General features: G+C 38.6%; 1 protein-coding gene across 1 annotated transcript in view; it reads right to left on the bottom strand.

The window, feature by feature from the left end:
- XRCC4 (X-ray repair cross complementing 4) overlaps window positions 1–24,199 on the bottom strand; it is a gene marked incomplete at its 5' end in the record, with an annotated part of 167,907 nt that overhangs the window by 100,480 nt on the left and 43,228 nt on the right. Inside the window, one exon of the mRNA XM_082013451.1 lies at window positions 3,085–3,251. Within this exon, the coding sequence (XP_081869577.1) occupies window positions 3,085–3,251 (167 nt within the window). The remainder of the gene's footprint in view (window positions 1–3,084; window positions 3,252–24,199) is intronic.

Below are 24,199 nucleotides of genomic sequence, written 5' to 3'. Positions count from 1 at the left end.
GCAAGTCTTATTTGCATGTGCTTTCCAATTTCTATATTCTTAGATCTCTCTGTTATGTAAGTGCAATGCTTTTAATGTGCCAGACATACCCAAGTTGATAGCCATCAAAAAGCTTGCACAACCTACTGAAACCAGCTAGTATTAGGAATGCTTATTATTAGTAATTGAGAAAATAATGTACTGTCCAGTTTTTAAGTGCTGCCTAAACATTGAGCAATCACACATGCTTCACAGAGGTTAACATGAACTATGAGACTTAATTCAGTTACACATTTTCCACACCCCAATACTAGAAAGAAAAAATTCAACATCTCTGCTATTTAACCTTCTCCTCAGTGCTCTAAAATAATTACCGGTCGTATGGCACTGCTCTATTACATTTCAGAGTTACCCCTTCCCCCAGCATTGGCAATGGTATTGAATCTTGATGAGCTAATGCTGAAGAGTCAGTTTCAAGCACCAAACTACGTAGCCTGCATTTTTATAAGCTGTTTGTGGCTTAAATATACTGTCACCATAGCTGACCACTATGTAAATTAGCAGCTATTTTGATTTTGGCTTGTCTACACTCATTTTAGATGTTTGATACAAAATACATACCACATCCAAAACAGAAATTTAACTTGTATTTTACTGGCCAAGGAATTATTTTGCTACAGATTATTATTACTTTACCTTTACCATATTAATTATCTATATGAAATAAAAACAATAGCTATTCTGCTCTGATAGTTTAACTCATTCATTCCTGAGGTGTACACACACACACTCCCCTCTCAGGCTCCCACTTGCAGCATTTTCAGAATAATCCTTTTGGAAATGTCCATAGCCTCTCTATTTGGATCTTTCCAGATAGTGTCTTACTAATTTTTATTTTATGTTTTTAGATCAAGTACAGAACAGCCTAGCTAGCTAATAACTCTCATACTGATGTGACCTACACATGGGTCATTTCCAAAAAGCAGGAAAATGTTCAGCCAGGTAGAATCCTACACGTCATCACAATAAGCAAGACGATGAAAATTAAGGGAGTTACAGCGTCAACCAGAAACGCTCCCAAGACCTCAGACGCTGCAGAGCTTAGACCACAATACATAAGTAATTTAATAATTTGATGATGCAGGGGAATTCTCTTCAAAGGTATTTTTGGCCTATCTCTGCTTTCGCCTCTATGTGAACCCGAATTGCAGAGGAAACCAGCAGGAGTTGTTCCTGTACCGGGCGCAGGGCTGCCACATGAGCTGTTCACAGCCAAGTGGACATCTCACGTACATTGAGGCAATTGCCAGCAGCGATCCGGGCTGGTACTCAGCCTGCAGATTGCTCACTAGGCAGATTTTTCCTCCCGAAGGAAACTTCCTTGCCATTTTACAGAACAAATGGAAAGCAGGACAAGTTTATCCTTCAAGAGACCCCTGAGACCTATGGGGCAAAGCTGCTGAGCCCAGCTCACAAGATCTTCATGATGGTCAAGAAAACTAGAGTAAGGAAATAGAAAAGGGATGATTGAATTATTCCATCCAGTGCCCCATGCTTAACCTGAACAAAAACACCTCTTGGAAGTCTGCATGCTGTATTTTAATTCTAATGAGGTCCTGAAGAGAGAGATTTTAAGCAAGGGGAACTGCAAGGGCTGAAACTCTGGAGCTGATGTGCCTTAGCTCCAGGAGAGGAGGGAACACATTTCTCCGTACATGCTCTATATTTGATGTTTTACCACTCAATGCCGTGAGTGATACAGAGTGTGAGGCTTGAAATCCTGTCTTCTGAACAAAGACAGGCAAAGCTTTTGTTCAGCTCCAAGAAACTCACAACACTAGGTCCAGCATTTGCAGCCAAAAGAGCAAACAGAGACAGCAGGGTAAACCAGGCTGTGGCAAAAAGCATTAAAAAACCCCAAAGCAAACCAAAAAAACCAAACCCCAAAGAAACCCAAAAAACCAGCACTGTCTTGATGAAAATTATGTTTATTCTCCATTTAGCAGACATGGCCAAAGTCTGGTGATCATACAACTTTCATTATTTATTTTGAAAAATCATGTTTCAGCTGTTCAAAATATACTAAAGAAAACCACCAACTTTCAAAGCTTGAATACACTGCTTCCGAGAGCAAAGGCTGTCAGGCAATCATGATTATTTTTTTCTTTGGGGTTACTCTTTGAAACTGCCACACCACCATGGAAATTGATACAAGCACTAATGCCTATTACACATTAGCGTGTAATGCAGTACAGCATACTGGTTATACAATACGCTATTGTTCAATAAACTGTTAAGCAGTAAAACACTACTTAGGAAGGCCATATGCTTGTCAGAGAGATTGTCAGCAGAACCTGTTAGTCATTTTAATGAGAGGGAAACAAAACTAACTCCTCCCAAAAGTTAGCTCTCTTTTTCAAGGTAAATTAATGCCAATTAGCTACATACTTTAATCAATCTTCCTAAATGTGTTTTTTCAGATAAAGCTACAGTAAAACAAGATAAATCTCTGACTTGTATGTGCTAAACGTTTTATGCTAACTGAAATAAGCAAAGATTACCTCACTACAGAGTGCAGTAGCGGACAATTCAGACCATAAATGCAATGGCAATTAAAAAAAAAACAAAAAACCAAACCTGCACTCACAAAATAATGATGCTTTTTCCTATAACAACAGACTTGTCAAAGCAGACAGAATTGGAAAACAAGGCAAACAGATTAAAGCAATGGCAACTTATTTCCCACTCAAAAATGTAAATAATTTAAACTGCTAGTAATAAAAATTATAGAAAATAGTGGAAAGAAGGCTTCTGGAAGAAAGTGGATTCTACAGAAAAGAGAATTTTTTTTTCACTTCATAAATGTAAAACCAGCTTTAATTGCAAAGTGTGTAATACCAGTTCCATTTTTGACATAGGAAGAAAATCCACAACTACACAAAACTACATGAGCTGTAAGTAGCTGGGCTCAAAACACTTGTCAAGAGAATAAAAACTTCTGTGCTCCTTTCTGTATATGACTCCAAAAGTGCTCAGTAAAGCTTGCACTGACAGTATGTTTGTGAGTTTCTCAAGTATCACCTGTGAATGCAATTTTAAACTTACCGCTTCTCTACGTCACTCCAGTCACTGAAAAGCCTTTCATTTTCTTTTTGCAGGTGCTCATTTTTCGCCTGCAGTCTTCCCAGGCAGTCTAGGCAGTAATCAATCAGTTCCTTAACCACCTCTGCCGGACTTGAAACTTTCTGTAGCTTTAGAGATCCAAGTCTAAACTAGGACACAAGGAAAGAATGAGTTACTTCATCTGGACTAGAAAGATCATAACACTTTCCTCCAACAATCTGGAATACATACTTAGTAAGTATAAGAAATACTCTACAGTCCTCCAGTTCAAAGTGACAGAATAAATTTGTCACAAAAAGAATTGTGGAATATGTGGAATAACCTACACACCAATTATTTATGCAGCTAACACATCTTAATGGCCGCCTGTCATTCAACAGGCACAGGACACAAGCACTGACATACTTTCTGACGGGCAGGAAAAGAGATGCCATGCAGGAAATATAACAAGATACAGCAACAACCTGCTCTTGTACAGATCGGAGGTCAACAGTATAAAGATGCAACCACAGGTTTTAGATAAAAGGCATTTTTGATGTAGTGCAGAACCCCAGGAACTGAAAACCTAACAGTATTGCTAACATGTTCTTGCCATCTGCCCAATGAACTAGCTGAAGAAACTCAGTGCCTATTCTGATACCCACAGCAGCAATACAATCACATAACCATTACTGATAAAACAAATGAAGGTTAATTACTTTTGATTTAAAGTAGCACTACAAATGCCTGTCTATGATCCTTGCATGCACCTGTTGGATAAAAACTAGCCCACAAGTTTTCCCCTCCATGGCTCAGCCAGCAAATTCTCAATAATGAAAGGAGTCCTTCAATTAAATAAGTAGCCTCAATAATTCAATGTGATTAAGGATAGGATCTATAATGAATAGTTGTATTTCTTCAGCAATGGGAATGTTATACAGGATATACAAAAGGTCTGAACAGATTTGTTCTGCCTGGTCCAGCAGAAATAACAGAAAACTGTTGTTTCTATTATGTTAAAGGAGGACTAGTTCAGCCATATGCACAAAACAGTATCAGCTAAAATATAAACAGGCAAAGCTAGATGAAGATACAAAGATACACAAAAATGTTCGATGTGACAGATTGAGGCAATTGAAGAAGAAAGATATTAAGGTTACTTGAACAAGGTCCCATGCATCTTAAGAGAAGCAAACCAGAAGTGAAGGAGCTGACTTAGGTGCTTGGAGTGGGTAGATGATGGGGAATCTGCACTACCTTAAGGTACACTTCCATAGCTGACAGAGCCTACAGAAGCCATAGGGGGCTTTTCTGGTGCCTCTCCACATCTAGCAGCAGCACCATGTGCCCTGCTTGACAAAAAACTAGTTGAGGGAGCAGATCCAGGGAAAAGCAGAGTGGGTTGGATGACACAATCCAGACTTCGGCCAGCTTAAACTACAGCAGATGCAGATCTTTCAGGAAAGAGGCACCAAAATGACTTGGCTTTGATTGGAAATGCCTGCAGAAATGTCAAGTTGGTGAGGGGTACGTGGAAGGAAAAAGGGTCATCTCTCACATCTTGGAATTATTAAAAGAATTGACACAACTGTTGTGGCATTTCCCTGTGAACAGAACTATTGCTCATCTTTTCAACTTGAATACATGGCAATAACATCTTTTAAAAAGTATGTGGTATATGCTAGGGAAGAGTTCAGTCCATGTCGTGGCACCTCAACTACTAAAATCAGAAATGCCATTTTGTTAATTTTTCTCCCCACTTTAGTTCATTTTGCTTGGCAGGGCATGGCAAATAAATAAATAGAAGACATTCGAGAAAAAAAATGTGTAACATTTGTTAATATTTTTTAAACAGCGAAATTTACTACTACTATACATAAGGTTTTGCTGAAAAAAGCCTTGTAAAAATTGCTCATAAAGACTTTAAAGGCATTGTTTAAAACAAATAACAGTCCTTCAACATCGATAAGGTATTTTATCTGTAGCACCAACGCATGATACCATTAGGAGCTTCTTCAACAAGGTTAATTTATCAGAAAATGCAGCAAACTCAAAGGTTTAATCTCAAATTAGCCACTGATCTTCCAAATTCACATGTACTATCTCTAACATTGTTTTCCTTTAGCTTACATACATCTGATGTCTATAGATGAAAAGATGCATTTAATTTATTTTTGGAAATTGGATTACATTATCAGCAACTGACAGAGTGACACGTATTCCCTGGATATCACACTTGCTGCTTGACAGCATTAACAAAGATGGACATTTGCGTAAAGGAAACTGTTTTTCATCACTTGCAAGCCACCACCATACTATATGGATAAAGAATTCACGCGACACTTGAATGCTAGCCACAGAGATAGAGAAGCACAGCAGCACAGATAAATAGCAACACAATCTTCTACTTACACTGTGGAGGAAATAGCAAGACAAGCACATCTTTTTGTCTTATGCTTTTACTATAATCAACAGAGATACAGTATAGGCAAATATGTTTAATCAGGACAAATAAGCATTGTCCAATTTACAGTTTAGTCAGCACAAAAGAATAAAATACAAATAATTCTAAAACAGGTTGACGTGAATAACAATAGATTTCAGCTGAAAGACTGTTTCAACTCACAATCAAAATAATGCCAGACATACAGCAGACATTTCAAAAGTAATTATAAACGAACACCAGTTCAGCCTCTTACTTAAATGTATTACATAAACCGATACTACTAGTGCAACACAGAGTTTTGAAACTGCAAAAGACATCCTCAGCTTCATGGATCTCTGCCATGAAAGGAATTCTGAAAACCTGTAAGAAAAAATAATGTCCTCCCTTTTATAAAAGCTGATACACTGAAAGAAATCAAACCAGGCTTTTGGGCACGCTACCCTTTTCGATGAATTATCAAAACAGAGCAGGGAAGAGGTCACACTACAGAGAGTGGAGCAAGAAATGCATGCCAGCCTGATGACCCACAGCTACCATGCGAGCCAACAGAAAGGAGGTGCTAGACAGATTTGCAACATTGCTGCAGGGACACAGTGAATCTGGCCTGCCATCTTTTTGGGTGTTCATTTCAAAGTTAAGACGGTAACAGCCTTTAATTTAGTCTTGACTTCAGTCTTTGTACAAAGCAATTGAATGTTACATGCTTTCTTACATGAAACTTCACTGTACTGTTTTCCACGTCTCATACACTGTCATCTGTGGACCATTTCTAGCAGGCAAGTAAAGCAAGTCCATTACTAGAAGGCTTAAATCCATTAGGCAAGTGCTTATATATTGACCAAAAAACCAAACAAACAACAAAAAAACCAACCCCATAAGGCTTCTGCAAAGAAATATTCTTCCGTATACTTTTTACTGCCTGCCCCCTGTTTTCTAGTCTTAACTTTATAGTTGCAGAAGTAAATTATCTGGGTTACATTGCAGTTACCTCCAGCACCTCAGTGCAGACAAACACAGAATGTTTAGATACAGCCCTAATTAAGCCAAAAGCAACGTGACATTGGATGTGCAGTTTTGCTTTGCATCCTTCATACAGAATGTTTTACAAAGCGTACCAAAAAAGCTTTCTTAAGTCATTTCTTCAACATGAAATTTTATTTTCCAACAGGCTATTAAACTGCCTATTTAACAAACAGAAATGTGAGCACTAACAATAGCAACGCTGTTATCTCAGCAAACTACAACTGATTGGCATTTGCCCCTGTACAGAGCCCAGTGCTGGGAGACTGATAAGCCATAAAGGCAGCCAGATCCATTTCATTTCCAAAGCGCCAAGGCAAAGCATAAACCATTCGTAAAACAACATAAAGAAAATGAAGTCTCAGGATAGTTTTGCTCTGGAGTCCTACTGGCATCCCAAACTGGAAAGCAAACTGGTAAAGGAGCAGATTCACAAAATAGCAGAATTTTAGATCCAAGGATTCTGAATACTAGACAGACATGTAATTTGCAGCACTGATGAAGACAGAATTCTATTAAAATTCAATGGTTTTTTGGGGGGAAAAAATCATAAAAAAGGACGTATTAGTTTTTCCACATATTGCTTAGTTTTTGCTTGACACTAAACCAAGAAATTGTCCGGTTATTTGTCCTTCATCACCAAAACCACAGTAGCAAAACTGGAAATGATTCTAGGAAGATTCAATAGAAGTGGTTAAAGATCAGGATACCATAAGAAACAGTTAACTGGGTGTGATATCAAGATAAATAGATCTTTCTTACTGCATGAGTAAAAGCTCAACATCAACACTTCACTAAGCTAATTTTACATATAGCATGTCTACAACTGGGATCACATTTCCAAGACAAGCCTCATTTTGTAAATTCCTGCACATTGCTGCTCTCTAGAACAATTTATATTTCTTGCCATTCTTCCAGCTGCTGTAGCTCTCTAACTTTGTATCATCTGCATATGTAATTAATCTGCTTCCTACATCCTCTTTCAGATCATTCTAGAAAACATTATGTAAAACAGTGAAGCACTAAACACTTCATTTATACAGAAAATGAGCAGATCTGCTCGAGGTCCCAGTGGACAACAAACTGAATGTGACTGATATACTGCTCCCCTTCAATATCTGTTTTACTGTTTATTGGGATTTTTTAAATTGTTTTTTAAAGACACATGAAAATGAATATAGAATAATTTAGAAAGTTGTGTTCCCTTAATCAGAAATCACACTCAGCACTTATCCATTAGACCAGTATTTTAAGTATAGAAATAAAAACAAGAATTAGAAGCTTATGACAAAACTCTCATTTTCCCATCACCTCTCACCCTGCCTACTGTTTGTCTTCTACAGATGAAGAAAGAAGTGATCTCAACCATAAGACAGAAAATATTTTGGAATTAAACTGAAAAGCTTCTCAAATAATTTTTCCTTGTAGTTACTGATGTTTACAGAAAGATGCTTCACATATTAAAAAAAAGTAATTAAAATATGAGCCAATACATTTTTTCATGGAAAATTCTAAGACTACATTAAAATTACTTCATTCTATAGAGATGGTGGATTTTAATTTTGCATTAAATATATATATCGTATATTCTTAGCATTACTGCATTCCACTAGAAGTGAGAGTTATCATATCTAAAGGTAATAATTATCAAAGGTTATGCACCGAAATGAGAAGCCACTTAGACAGCAATGTCTGCAAGCTCTCTCTTCTGGGGCAGAATCTGCAGCTAGATACTAAGAGTGAGATAATTTTCAGTAACAACAATTTTTCATTATGACACACTAGTCTATAACAAAAAAAAATATTCATGCTGGAAACTCTCACTGCATCTGCATTGCTGGCTATGATTTCTCTCTGTATTACTTAAGTATTCTGACAATCCTTTCTAACAGTATTTGCTATCCAAAATATATTTAAGGAATTCCATAATTCCACAAGCTAGGGAAAAAAAAAATTAGACAGACAGATTTTATCCTTTCTTGTCCTCGCAGGCTATAGCAGCTATATAGTGGCTCTCTTGCATTCTCTTCTATTTACATTATATTCTTAAACCCTAATCCATAATGTTTTGCTTTTTCCTTCTCTATTTTGAAAATGATTTAACAGATAATTTTTACAGAGAGTACAGTTACAGACACTTAGGTCTGATTTTGAAACGAAAATATCCCTAGCATGTGAACTAATTGATGAAGTTTTAATTGTATGAGTCAACATACAGCTGTAACAGAATCATCTCTAACTCACCTCACTCATTTTCCTATGCCTCCAGAGTAGGACTCAGATACTTGTGCTCTGCTTCTCATCTTAGTATTTCAAACTGCGTTAACCATCAGCTGGGTTAGCATAGTTAATAACATCTACATCCTTGCAGACAGATGCCATCTCCTGCAAGGTACTGTCTAAGCAAATGTCCTTTCACCAGGGAAATATTAATGGAGAATTTGGGGCAGGGGGGGCGAAATTCCACAGCAGCCCACCAGCATGGAGCAGCTGTGCAGCCCCTTTCTGTCTTTATCAAGACCTGCAGTCTGTACTAGCAGATGTGACCCCTGCGTTCAAGCAGGAAAGCCCTGCAGACCCATATAACAACAGATCCTTTTGTCACTGCCCTATCCTGAGCATCCCTCAACGCCTTTCCTACGTTGGAAGGGAGCTACTCTGAGAGGGCTATTTCTACAGCAGAGCTTAGTCTTAGTAGAGCTTGGTCTTTCCATGCTACCTATCAATGCCAGTTCAACTGCATCTTTGATAACTACAGACGATGGAGGAGAAATCAGGGTGTTTTTTATTAATAAAAATCCCACAGTCTGAAACCATATGTTTTCAATACTCAATATGCCATCCTAATAATCTCAAGAACCAAACTAAAACAATACTTTACTCACTTCTTTTTCAGTGCTTGCAGAAATTTATACCTAAAAAATCTTGCTAGGACAAGAGATTAAAACTATCAGCTAAACTATCCTGAAGTAACCTACTGATGACCTTGCCTACAGCTGGTACTGAAAGTAAATTCTTTACCACAGAGTTAGAGATTAGCCATAACATACAGGACAACGCTGAATGCTACGTTAATTCAAAAGTAAGAAGTTCCTCACATGCTTGCATTACAATAGGCAGTGTAAGCTACAGCAACTTGCTTTTCCCAGCTGAGAGCTGGAACTCCTGCAAGACAGACAGGCTGTGATTTCCAGAACCAGCTTTGCTACTGTCAGTTAAATATCAGCTACCTCCTCTACTCCACATACGCACAGACTCTGAACTAAGAAACAGAACTTCCATACAAACAAGTTTTCACTATGAAATTACCTATGAATTTAAAAGAGGAAAATGTTAATGAAAATTCATGTACAGAGTTAAAAAATATGACCTACAAATGAAGGATGCTGACACTTCGTTGCCTATACAAAGAAAGTATTGTTACAAGTTTGAATCTGGAAAGCATTATACCATTTTTATTCCTTAAGTCAATCAGTGAGTGGTCTTGATTTTTTAAAGCTGTGCCACTATTATCTCCAGGGAAATCATTCAACAGTAACCATGACATCCCTGGGTGTGGTAATAAAACGAGTACACTAGACTTGCACAATACAGTGATGACAATGTGAAAGCAGAAGTTGCTTTTGTAACAGCAAACTCTAGGAAGCTAGAAAAATTACAAAGTACCATGGAAGCCAAGAAATCTTGCTTTATACATCAGTCAGTATAAAAATATGATCACCAGTTATAAAAATCAAGTTTAAGATAAAAAACCTGCCCTTCTCCACTCTTGCCTTTCACTCCTGAAACGTTATTTATGAGAAAAGTATTACCTCATTCTCAAAAAAAAGTATCCTCCTTCTTCACAGAGGCATTATATCTATTCTAGAGCAAAACAGCTGATATAAGTGATTGCTATTTTTCTCAGGTTTTTACTACATGCTGCAGAAACCTTCCACAAAAATTGCCGTCGTATTAGCTCCACATCAACTGATGAAATTCCATCTCGTTTCACTGTTTTGTATGGCAGGGGTTCACAAATATTTTGGAGAGGGCTTCACTACTTCTCACACCCTCAAACCCACACACTCATGGCACTGTGGCCCCCTTTTGACTGCAGTGCAAGGAGGCTACATCTGTACAGTAAACTAAGCAGAAGCTGGGAACATCGCCAGGTACTAGAATACACTAGTATTACATACGTCTAAGCACTGGAATGGCCACAGCTTGTCCTTGGCCCATGCCAGCAACCACTTCACCAAACACTCTGCAGGCATATCACAGGTGTTGCAGCATCCCAAGGACCACTCTCAAGAAGCAGTTTGAATGCAGCCACCCTCTTCTGAAGGCTGAGAGAGTTTAACAGCATAGACACAGATGGTTCCCCAACAGTAAGGCCTCTATGCCTGGGAACATTCCCAGGAAATTTCAATTTACCAGTACAGAGGCAACCACAGTAGTCCCTGGAATAGTGCTCTATCAGGTTTGCAGCAGAAGCCACTGTATTTTACTAGATTAAGAAGGACCAAATCACACTGCAGGAGGAGCTCTCAAGTTTCCCTTTTGAGGGAATATTTGGATCCTGGGGAAAGAGGCAGAAATAAGGCTCTCCCACTTAAAAGTTACTCCATACATCCCTCATCAACCTGCACACTGCAGCATGGGCCACACTGGAAGCTGATTCCTATCTTGCAAGCTCTTCACAGAGTTACTGATTTGGAGGGACCTCTGGAGGTCTCTAATTCAACCTCCTGCCAAGCAGGGCCAGCTCAGAGATCAGAGCAGGTTGTTCAGGGTTTCTTCCAGTTGGGTCTTGGAAACCTCCAAGCACTGAGACCACACAACCTCTCCAGACAACCTGTCCCAACTCTTTACTGGTCTATTAGTGAAAACCCTTTCTACTACATCCCATTGGAAACTGTGGTTTTAGTTTATGTTTGCTGTTCCTCATCCTTCTAAGGTACACCACTGCAAATTGCCCGGCTCTGTCTCCTCAGTAACTTCCTTGGAGGTACTAGGTGGTCACACCTGAAGCTAATCCTCCCCAGGCTAAAGCAGCCCTGTCCCACAGCCTCTCCTCACAGGGCAAGTGCTCCAGGCCCTGACCACCCTGACAGCCCTCCATTGGATTTATTCCAGCTGATCAGTGTTCTCCTTGTGCTGGGAACCCAAAACCAGATGCTGTATCAAACTGACTAATGCCAAATAAAGAGGGATAGCCCCCTCATATGCTCTGCTAATTGCGCTCCTGTCGATATGGCCTGGGATGCTGTTGGCCTCCACTGCTGCCAGGGCTCGCACTCAGCTCACTGCCCAGCAGGACCCAGTGCCTCACTTTTAGAGCTGCTCCCCAGCCCCACCAACCCCAGCCCACGGCCTTGCAGAGGCTCTCTCAGCCCTGGGCAGGGCTTCGAATTCATCTCCTGACTTTCTTATGGCTCCTGTCAGCCTGTTCCCTCAGTCTGGCCTCTCTGGGTGGCAGTCCTGCCCTTGAGGGCATCTACTGGTCACTCCAGATTGGTACCAACTGGAAACTCAATGGATGTGCACTCCACCTCCTCCTCCAAGTTACTGTTAAAGATATGAAACAGGACAGGTCCCTGGAGAGACCACTGTTCCTCTCCACTTGTTACCAGCCTCCAGGCCCATATGATCCACTAACCACTGTCCCCTAAGTCCCATCACCCCACCACTTTTCTATCCATTTCATTCTCCACACATCCAAACCATAACAGCCCAACCTGGACATAATACTGTGGGAGACAGTGCTGAAAGCCTTGCCACAGTCCAGACAAATGGCATTCTCTGCTCTACCTTCAGGTGCAAATCCAGTTGTTTCATCACCAAAAGCATGGTGGAGGCAGACACAGTCTGCATGGTCTGGCACCATTTACATTTGGTAAATCCACGGCAACAGCTCCCAATCACCACCTTCTCTTTCACATGCACAGAAATATGCTCTGAGAGGAGTAGCTCCATGACTTTCTGTCATGGCTTAGCCCCAGCCAGCCATTAAGCACCACACAGCCACTCACTTATTTCCCCTGCCCAACAGAGTGGGACGGGGGAGAGAATTGGGAAAAACTCGTGGATTGAGATAAAAACAGTTTAATAGGACAGCAAGAGAGAGGGAAACAACAATGATAAAAGTAATAATAATACTGACAAAGGAACGTACAAGAACAAGTGATGCCCAATACAGCAACTGCTCACTACCTGGTCATCGATAGCCTGTTCCCAAGCAGCGATTGCCACCCCCTGGCAAACTCCAGTTTATGTCCTGGGCATGACGTTATATCGTGGGGAATATCTCTTTGGCAGCCTGGGCCAGCTGTCCCGGCCGTGTACCCTCCCAGATGCTTGTGCACCTCCTCACTGGCAGAGCAGGAGAAGCTGGAAAGTCCTTGACTGAGTATAAGCACTACAACAACTGAAACTTCAGTGTGTTATCAACATCATTCTCATACCAACTCCAAAGAACAGCACTATACCAGCTATTGGGAAGAAAAACCAACTCCAGCCCAGCCAAAACCAGGACACTCATCAGAAATCAAAGTGAGCCTGACCAACTTGTAGTTTCTCTCAGCATCAACCCATCATTCTTGAAGACTCGTGGAAGGTTTGCCATTCTCCAGTTGTTTGGGACCTCTCCCGGTCTCTTGAAGCTTTCAAATTTGATAGGGAGCAGTCTCATAAAGGCCAGCTCTCTAAGCACCCTTGGACGCAGCACAATGTCATACCTTTGGCTACATATATGTTGGATTCTCTATTCCTCATATTTTACAAGCTTCCTCCCAATTTCATTTTGCATTTCTTGACTGTGGATGACCAGAAGTATACACATAATTCTGAATATATACCATGACTAAGTAGACTGTGCAAATATACAGAAAATAGACATAGAACTTATGTGACATTTGCAGATCATCAATATTCTGATTCATCAAAAGTCTATTTGCAAGTTTCATTTCTTTCTTTCACTGTGCAAGAACCACCAGGATACAGGAATTATCTATATTTCAGGAGGCCTGGTTCTTCAGGTAGGTTTGGAATTAAAAAAAAAAATTTTAAATAAAAATAATAAGCACATCAGATATGGCTTAAATACCCCCTTTAAATTAAAAAAAAAAAAGTAAGCCATATAGATAGGTAAAAGTAGTTGTGTGGGTGCTGGGAAGACACCTACTGAGAACGAAACTAATCAATTTCTTTCATGAATGGCATTGTATCTATATGTCTGTCTTTAAAGCCTTTGGAAAACTTCCTTGTTTAATCTTTACACTCCTCAGAAACTTGACATTTCACATATCTATACAATCAGCTACTTCTTCAAGCTTAATCCCACCCATGCTGAAATGCTCTTTAGCTACTGAATTTTGACAGTTGTGACATGGTCTGGTCAAGATCTATCCAGGCTATGATTCACTACCCTAAAGTGCTCTGTAATCATTTTCTCAAACTTACCCTAAAAAATGTTTCTCATGAGAGTACTTCCTCCTCCAGCCTCAAACGCATATATATAACTTAATATATATACCAACAAGAATCAAACCATATCTTTGTAAAAAATGAGATACATTCCAAAAAAAAGCATGAACTGAGTAAAGTTACACAGCACTTGCACTAAAGCAACATCCATCTCTCAAGGTGCTAAGCTACGGAAAGCTGCTATTAATTTTCCCCTCAAATTTCTTGACCACTATGCAACCAAATCCCTTAAAATTAGAAATACACTGAATCCTAAAATGCACTGCAGCAGTAATACTCAGCACCTGTAACATTTAGGTATTTTTTCCAATTCTTTCCCAAGGGTAATCAGCTACAACGTTCCATTTCACTAAAAATGTCTGAGCATTTGGAGTAGAAAGGCCAAAGGCAAAGGTCTGGAAAGATCAGGTGCACTAGTTACTTATTAGAGTAATAAATGTGGAACGGGTAACTATACATTATAGTTCCACAAATAGTGATAACAGAGTCACGATTATGTAAAGAACAAACAATTCCAGCAGTTTATTGAATCTGGGATGAAATTACTACTTTGCCATGCAAAAACTGTCAGGTTTGCATTTTATGCATGCATCCAAGCGCTTTATCTTCTCTTATGCTTCTCTTTTATCATTCCCTTCTGTATTTCAGGCAATACTGTCCATTCAACTCTGCTAGCAGTCTGCCTCTGAAGTGAGTTTACAAAGACAACTGAAGCAGGACATCCTCAAAAGATTTTTTTTCATCTTTTTCCTCATTAATTCAATGGCTTCAGGAATAATCAGCTACTTCCCTACCTCACTGAGCAGCAAGCAGGCCTGTGAGCAATGGAACTACCGAAGGCTGGATTCCTATGGTTATGACACTTGTGCTGGATCCCCTAAAGTCTAAGAAGGTGAGAAATCCATTCCAAGCCTTTCCCTTATTTAGTGCATTCATAACTTCTCTTTCCCATGGGGATTTGCTAGTTTCTAATAATACAGTTGATCTCATTCCACAGTTTTTTCCAAAGCAGACATATGAATAGGGTCTCTCTTCTCCATCCAGACACCTATTTCCATGAAACTAGTAGGAATCTGATATCTTTGAGACCTTTACTCCTGTCAAATCTGTTTGAAATTGGCCAGTAGTTTCAAAAGTTATTGGGGGAAGGGGGAGGAGGTAAGAGACTGGCAGTCACAGGCAAACAGCATGATCACATAAGCTTTCGTTCCTTAGGAAGCGGCGTAAAACACTTGCACAATTTATTGTTTTAAAAACTGCCCTAAATGAATTAGGAAATAAGCTTTACTTGGAGTTCTAAACTTGTTTTCTTCCTTGTTTTTCATCTAACTGTAGTATGGCAATAACACAATAGACTCTAGATAAAACATCTGGATTCAGGTCTCAGGGCTTAAATACATGAACATTTCACAACTATGTTAGATTAGATTTCAGACGGAAAGCCTAATAATATAGCTTAAATCAGAATGCATTTCCTACAGGCTAAGAACAGAACATGGGCCGTTACCATAAATCAACTGACACACAAACTTATCACATAATAACTTACTTGTGTTTGAGGCTTGAGTCTCTCAAAAGTATGAAAGGATGCCTGCAAAGGATTTTTAATTTAATCCACTGGCATTTTTTGTCAAATAATCTGCATTTACATTTGGGTTTCCAACTTAAATATTAGTCCAGAACAAAGCTCATTTAAGGAAAATCTTTAAAGTAGGAGTGTGAAGCTCTTTTTCTGAAAAGTTAATCAGAAGGTATACATAGCATGAACATGTGACACTGAAAAAAACCTCCATACAACCTTTTCGATAACCTCCAGAAAAGTTTCTACAAATGTTATGAAAGGTAGATCCAGATAAACGTGCTTTTACCAAAAACCTCCAAAATAAATGCAAGGCTTGCAGGAGTGCTTGTGATATTACTGTCAGCAAAAGTTCCAAGGTAACAAAATATGAATGATTAATACTTCCAAGATTAAAAAAACACCACCACATTATGTGTTAGCTGCTGCATAATGGGACTATTTTAAAAAACTACCTGTCAACTGATTATATTCCTACATGTGAAACCCAGACTGCAACTTTTTAAAAAAACTTTAATAAAACATAACTGAAATGTCTGGAGTAATAACTGTCAGATATGAAGACAACTTGTCTTGGGAGCTACTTCCCTTCAAACATTGACCTTTAGGTTTGGGAAGTAATGGAAACTATAAAGTGCTTCTTGAATACACCCTTGGAACTAACATGCCAACATTTTGCAGTAATTTTAAGTCTGACTCCCTCTGAATATGCTGTACTCTGACGGTTAACAGCTCAATGATTGCACATGATTTTTTTTTGCTTGGAAAGTAAATGTATAACCACGTGAATAAGCATGAGATAATGCCTAGACCAAGGCAAAATATAAAAGTGTTCCCAGCTAAGTACTGCAAACAATTTTCCAGTGTGAGTAATAACACAGGATTCATTTAGAACAACCATTGACTGTCTTCAGGGTGTTTTTTTACCCTTTGTGTACAACATCCTTTCAGGATGCTGACAGCCACTTGCTAAAACCTTTAAGGTCCAAACATCTGACTACTCAACAAAAACTTAAATTGAATGGAGTTATTTTATCCCATTCAAGAAAACAAGAGATTGAAGATTTTCCTCTATAGTACTAAACTCACCTATGTGGTAAACATCTGCATACACTGTGCCCCACTCACAAACATGGAAATACTCAATGCATCATGAGATATATGTAGTAAGTATGACCAATCTCCAGTAAAGCCAAAACTCCAAGCAGTGTTAAGTACATAGAAGGTCATAAACACTTCTATAAATTATCAAGATATGAACAGCATATTTCTTTCCATCCAAGAGTCTAAAAGAAACAAACTTGTAGAAAGAAAGAAGCACCAGCTCAGATTCAAGAACGCAATGCATTTGAAATAAACTTTACTGAGTTATATCTGTCTACACTTATATCCCTTTTCTTACTGTTCGATTCCATCAACAGCAAGATGCTTCCCCCAGCCCCTTTAAGACTTTAATTTTTCCACAGATATGCAGAGTGAGATCCTACATACAGAAGCTAAGCCCTTCTAGCCCTCCTCAACAAACACCTCTTCTGACTTGATGCATGAATCTACATTGTTGTAACTGCCTTCACAACATCTTTATTGTATGTAAGGATAGAAAAAATAATCAAAGGAGTATTAAAAACATTCAAGGAGTATTTGTCTGTATTTTCTTGTAAAACACTGTCAGAGATGCAGAAATTTGATAACCAAAACTTGTTCTAGATGATATGGACCTAAAATGCTCTAGTAATAGCAGGATATACATTTTTACAGTTAACAGAGATTCTCACTTTGTTGGAGGCAGGGGGAAGGGGTGTGTGGTTTTTTCCCATTCTTTTGTCACAAGAATACTCCCTCCAACAACAGTAAAGTGTGACCACAGTGCCAGATGGTACTCTCCTAAGAGGGACCCACCAAGCAAACCCAACTCTTGCATGAAATTATAACACAGGGAAGACAGTTCAAGCTTAAACCATTTACGGTTCAGTAGCAACAGCAGCACATCTATAATCCCAAACATATGCGACACATATCATCCTTTGAGCCATTTTTCTCAAAACTGTATGACTCCATTCAGAACTACAAATCCCAGCACAAAATCTCAGCCTTCTACTCAATTCCTTTGGATATACGCAACTAAACAGAGGGATATAATGAAGCAGCAGCTGCAGATGACTTGTGAATTTAAGGCATTAAGACTCCATTATTAAAAGTCATTCTCTGTTACTGCTCCAAGCCAGTAGCAGTTCAACACCTAATACTTACGTATAAGAATGACTTGGGAAAATACTGTATTGTGCAGGTTAAGTAGCAGCGCACAATATGTTTTTGGCCTTCAAGTTGGATCTACGGACATTGAGGTGCTGAATCATGTCCAAGGAAGGGCAACAAAGCTGGTGAGGGGTCTGGAGCACAAGTCTCATGAGGAGCACCTGTGGGAACGGGGGTTGTTCAGTCTGGAGAAGAGGAGGCTGAGGGGAGACCTCATCGCTCTTTACAACTACCTGAAAGGGGGCTGTAACGAGGTGCGTGTTGGTCTCTGCTCCCAAGTAACAAGTGATAAGACCATTTCCTCTTGCCCTAAGTTGCACCAGGGGGGATTCAGATTGGACATTAGGAAAAAAATTTTCACCAAAAGGGTTGTCAAGCATTGGAACAGGCTGCCCAGGGAAGTGGCTGAGTCACCACCTCTGGAGGTATTTAAAAGACATGTAGATGTGGCACTTAGGGACATGGTTTAGTGGTGGACCTGGCAGTGTTAGGTTTACGGTTGGACTGGATGTCCTTAAGGTTCTTTTCCAACCTAAATGATTCTGTGGTTCTACAGAATCACTACAATTCATTTCAGGATGCTAGTATTCAACTCCTCTTACTACACATTTATTGCTTTGCTCCTGGGCTCCTTAAAGGAACAAATTAACACACAGAAAAAAAGGGTAGTTTATTTCTCAGAGGTTTCCCTACAGTCAGAACAAAAGGGAACTTACTACAATCTTGTTTATGACTTGTTTATTCTCTGGGCATGAAATTAAGGTTTCCCTTCTCAAATCTGGCACTACCTAGACTCATTACGATAAAAGACAATTTATGAATAAGTACTACTGCTAAAAATATGGTGTTATGTATTATATTGTGTAAGAATAATTAAAATATGACATTTTTTTTCCATAGATAAAGGTTATTTCAGAGCACTGACTGATTACAGATCATTTCTGACTGATCAAATGTCATTTCATACACCCACTGATTCAGTGTAATTACTAAGTTGATACATCAGATCCATTCATTTGCACTACAAACTCAACTCTAGCAAATAATTTTTACATATGGGTTGTTATCACGATAAAAGGCATCAAAAGTTTTGCATTTGAGAAACTCGTATTAAACTCAAATAAAGATAAAGAAATCATGTTTTTTCTGAATATTCAAAACCACTGAAGCTATTTTTTATATATATCTGTACATATATATGTAGACAAAAAACTCCCTTATCTATAAACATCCTAATGCTTAATATAGGTACAATTATAATACGTGTCTTTTCAGAAAGGAAGTTTTTACTCAGAACAAAAATTGGATACGATTCAATTAGAAAATATTTTCCGTGAAATCTTATAAATTCTAATCCGCATCATCATCTGGTTAACAGATAAAACCGTTAGACTAAAGTGGTTGCTAGCAACACAAACAAAACATTTACTTTTTTCCACATAATACTATTTTCAAAAGTTGTCATTACAAAATATTTAGTGAATTGTTTTCTGAAGCCAAGACAATCCTGGAAGAAGGAAGGCATTTCATTCTCACAATTAGAATTCTACAGAGCACAACTGACTGCTTCAAGGGGCATTTTTTTACAGCCTGTTGAAGCTACAGCATTTTAATTCACTAGGATCTGAGTTCCTGAATTAGTCCTGCATAATTTCTGCATGCTACTTGCTTTGGAAAGTTGTTTCTATTTTTCACACGAGTCAGTGAAACAGGTTCCTTCATTATACTTGTAGCAAAATATATAGTGAATATATTTTGTACCTGTACCGATACGTCATCACTAGGATGTTTACAAACCATTAGAAACAAATGCCAGGAGTAAAAGTAATCAAGCCAATCACTAAGGTTTCAACCGAGAAGGCTATGAAACAACAGGGCAGACCACCTACTCTTCCCACCTTACCTGATCTGCGTTGTTAGATTCGTGCACAGTTCAACCTGTTGCAGCTGCTGGTTAGACTACAAGCTCAGGTCAAGCACCATGCAGCCACATCGCCTGGATCCCCAGGTCACAGTCACTTCATATTATTTGCACAACACAACAGAAGCAAAAAATTGCAGGGACCAGGGAAAAGCATGAAGTCTCCTTTATATTACAGTGTAATTAGAAAGCATGAGCTCTATGCCTTCAAAGCCAGAGGCATGGACAGACTCCCTCTCAGCTGTTTGTCAGACATTTCAGAGGCCAACAGCAATATGCTCTACTTGTTGCAGAAATGGTTCAATTTCTCTTTGGGAAAGAACCAAAGAATTTAATTTCACCGTTACTGTAATTTCACTGAAGGAAAACAGCATTCCTCAAGTCTGTTATATTTCTATATTTTCTTTTCTTTATTTTTGTATGTCAGCAAACCAGTGCAAAAGAGAGAATTTATGGATCTTCTGATCCCTGAGTCTGTATCAGTAATGGTAGAAGAACTAAAACTTTCTTATGAATCAGAAAATGGTGGGAGGGTTTTGTTTTTTGCTTGTTTTTTAAAAACCCACATTATCTTATTCCAGAATTGTAAAATAATATCAGTGCAGTACCTTAAAGAAACTGTAGTCGGGCCAGTGAGATGCAGAGATGGAGAAGTAATTTTTCCCCTAAAGCTGTGATCTGTGTCCTGCCAAGGAAGCTGTGATGGAACAACTGACTCAAAGGTCACCCTACATAGTAAAGTGCCCTACCTAGAGGCCTGCACACAGACAGAATAGTAAAAATCTTAATTTTATAGTTTTTATTTAATTTTATATCAGTATTCCACTGTCAAAGGGACACTGCTCAGTGAGATAATGGAATGTCCTGAGTTAAACAGGATACCGTATGTTCATGTAGGTTCTTTTTTGACTAGGATAAAGCAAGTACTTACATGGTCTGAACTCTGCTCAGGCAAGTAGTTATCTCCGCGTTCCCAAATATAACTTCACCAAGGTTCTCACCAGTCCAGTTCACTGCATGGTCAGCTAGAGATCTGCAAAAACTTGTTGGCCCCAAATAAAATCTAAATCTATTCCTAATTGAGGAAACAGCAAAAAATAAAAGATCCACCACTATTTCTGAGAACACTAAAATTGCTTCCTGTTAGAATAACGGTTTTCTTGGGCATACACAAGTAAGGTCCATGAAACTGCTCCTTTAAGCACATCCCATCTTATGAACACAAAGTAAATGGATATACATGAACAACTTCTGAAAAGAAGCCATATCACATTCTGGGACAGGTATTTTAAACACATAAGATGTGATTATTTACACTGAGTTGTAAGCTTAAGGAAGTAGTGCTTTCAAGCTCTGCGTAGCTGAACTGGAATGACTAGTAGCATGAAATAGCCCAGACTGTGAAGCAAATAGTGCAAAGTGACTATACCAACCCATACAAACACAAGTGAGAGATGAACCAGAGCAGCAACACAGCAGACTAGAATAGCTGTGCACTGTCAAACCCCTAAAGTATAACAACTCATTGAAAAAAAAAAAATAACGCCAAACCAAAAAGCAAAGTGAGGGGGGGAGGGGGAAGAGGAAGATGTCAATATCCTGCTCCTGACTTGCAAAGTGAGGAATATTATTTCATGTTTTGCAAGACTAGCATCCTGTAGTCAGTAGCCAATACCACTCAGTTCAACCTCAGAGCTTGCTAGATTTTTTAGCAGACCAAGATAAATAAAACTTAAGTAAAGACCCTCAACATTGCTAAATCATTCATTTCCCCTTACTTTAAGCCAGCTGAAAGTGATGATGGTAATTACAGCAAATGTTGCTTGATAAAAATATCAAGGAGCAAAAGAACATAAGTAACTGCTATCCAAATTTCTTACATTAATTATAAGCCAAAGCACATTGAGACCTGCAAATGCACCATATTTGTTCTTTTTATATTTTGGTTTTATCTACTGAAGTAGATAACGACTCAAATATGTTGGAAATTAAAGAAAGAATGATACCGTCCTAACTGAACATAGAGATTAAATTTCCAAGAAGGAAAAACAAAAATCTGATAATCATGAAGAGCCTTTGCATGATGAAATCCACCTGCAATGCAGTCTTCCATCGCAAATGAAGGAATTTTCATTGTTTAATCTTCAAAAATAAATCGGAAATACTTAGTCCTCACCCTTCACAAGTATAACTTCAAAAACAAATGCAATTCTCCATGCACCGTCTGCCAGAAATAACTTCCAGCAAGCTTAGGTTCTACAGAGACAGTAAGTGGACTAGTCCAAAATACCAAATGCCTGCATAAAGAATTACTAATTACTTGCAGAACTAATGCAAAGAGAAAAAAAGGTGCTAAAAAGTTACCAGAAATTGCACCAACGTGCAAAATGAACATTGCCACTTCAAGTTTTCACACTCTTACCAGCAAGATTGTACCTAACAGATCTGAGCACTTACTTCATAAGAAGCAAGACTTCATAAAGGACCGAAAGGACAGCAAATTGCAAATTTGCTCCAGACAGCAAATGAAGCTATTGCCAGCATTTCTCTAGAGGATAGTGAAACAACTGTGAACTTGCAAAAGTATCCTAAATTGTCCTACATGATTCAGAAGAAACTTTCTGAACTTTTAAAACTATTTAAATAGGAAATATTTAAGTTATAACTCCATAACAGAAAATGGTCTTCTATTCATGGTAGCAGTACTGTCCATCTCTTTGGCATTTTTTAAGGTTCTATCACCCCAGTGCGCATCTGCTTATATCAACTTATATGTTCAACTTTAAACGATACTATCCAAAACAGGACAATAACCGCTATCAAGATAAATCTGAGCAGGAGCTTAGAGTACCTGCTCTCTCCAGAACCAACATCTGTGTAGACAGAACCAAGTAGTTACAACTCATTGCATCCAAAATTTCTCTTTCTTAAACCTGAAGCTAGAGGTAGCTACCCCATAAGATCACAATCATAAGCACCTGTGCCATGTCTGCACAAGATTCACACAGCCACTTCCAAGAAAGAAGTCACACTACTGACTGAATAAAGCCTCTGTAATTCTAAAGGTTACAGAGTATAATGGGTATGCCCAAAACAGAAGATAAAGCTGCTGTTTTCATTTCAATAGAGTTTGAGGACTTAAATAATATCTTATATGAAGACAAGTTTCACAGACTAATACTTTATGGTAGTATTCTATGAGAATCATAGAATTGCACCTCAAAAACTGTGCAATTGCAAAACTGTTTTTAGGGACATTATTCTCTTTCCCCTACATTATGAGGCATCTCTCATCAACAGAGAACAAAACATTTTTGTCATATTTCTCCCAAGAGAAAAGACAGCTCTTTGCAGAAGAACTGCAAGATAATTCACGTCAAAACTAGAAGAAATCATAGCTACTGTGAAAACAAATACTGTATTTCAAAACCCACTACAAGGATCCTGTTGTGCAAGAGGTCAGAATAGTTAGCACTTTTCTAGTTAAGTTCATTAATTGTAGTTAAAGATTGATTTATTTATAAAAATGAGATAAGTTCTCTATCATATGATCATTATTTCCTTTCTTTTCTAAGCTGGTAATATAAGTCTTATATACACTCTTCCTTTTCCTTTCTTGTGTTCTCAAGTTAAAAAATACTAAATGAAAAGTAAAATCCAAAAAGGGTGACTCCTCTCACTTTTCTCCTTAATAAATTAGGAGCAGTAGTTAAATATAACATTACATTTAAATAAGCCATAAGTAAAACAAACAATAACGCAAATCAAATGGTTAACTGTAATGGTCAGCTTGTCCAGAAAGCAGTCACTTTCTGACATGTAAGTTAGGAAGTTGCAGTGTTATAGAAGGAGAAACAATTCCTCCTAGCCCTGGAAAAGCCCGTATCATAAGGACTGTAAGGACAAGCTCCACAGAGATGCGAAAACTAAGCCACAGGCAGGCAGGAAGGGCAAATATCTGAGGGGTTTAAGAGAAAACCTGAGCCCAGTTCAGGCAGCTTGAGCCCTTTTGTCCACTGTTTCTTTCAGTCAGACACCATGGATCCAGAACCAGGCAGCAGGTGTGGGATCTTGGCTGAAACTAGGCTGCTGAAATCAGATCTTCAGAGCACGCCGCACATCACCCTGCACTCCTAGCATAAGTATTTGAAAGTATGTGAGTTCTACAATTGTAATTCTACGGAAACAGAACACACTTCGTTCAAAGGAAGACTTTCTACCACTACAATTCTTTTTTCCTTAAATTGGATTCATATTATTTAAGACTGTGATTTTGCAAAAGACTCTTGCATCTAGTAATGTCCGAGTGGTTGAAACATGTAATCTCACCAGTTTTTAACGCTGTTCTGAACAGATAGGGTGCCTGCCCATGTACAATACATTGTGAAGTCAGATGCTAGAAAGATTCTTACAGAGTAAAAATCTACAA

This window comes from Phaethon aethereus, assembly GCF_964289735.1.
Source record: "Phaethon aethereus genome assembly, chromosome: Z".
Taxonomy (NCBI): Eukaryota; Metazoa; Chordata; class Aves; order Phaethontiformes; family Phaethontidae; genus Phaethon; species Phaethon aethereus.
This window is presented reverse-complemented; position numbering and strand designations above follow the sequence as displayed.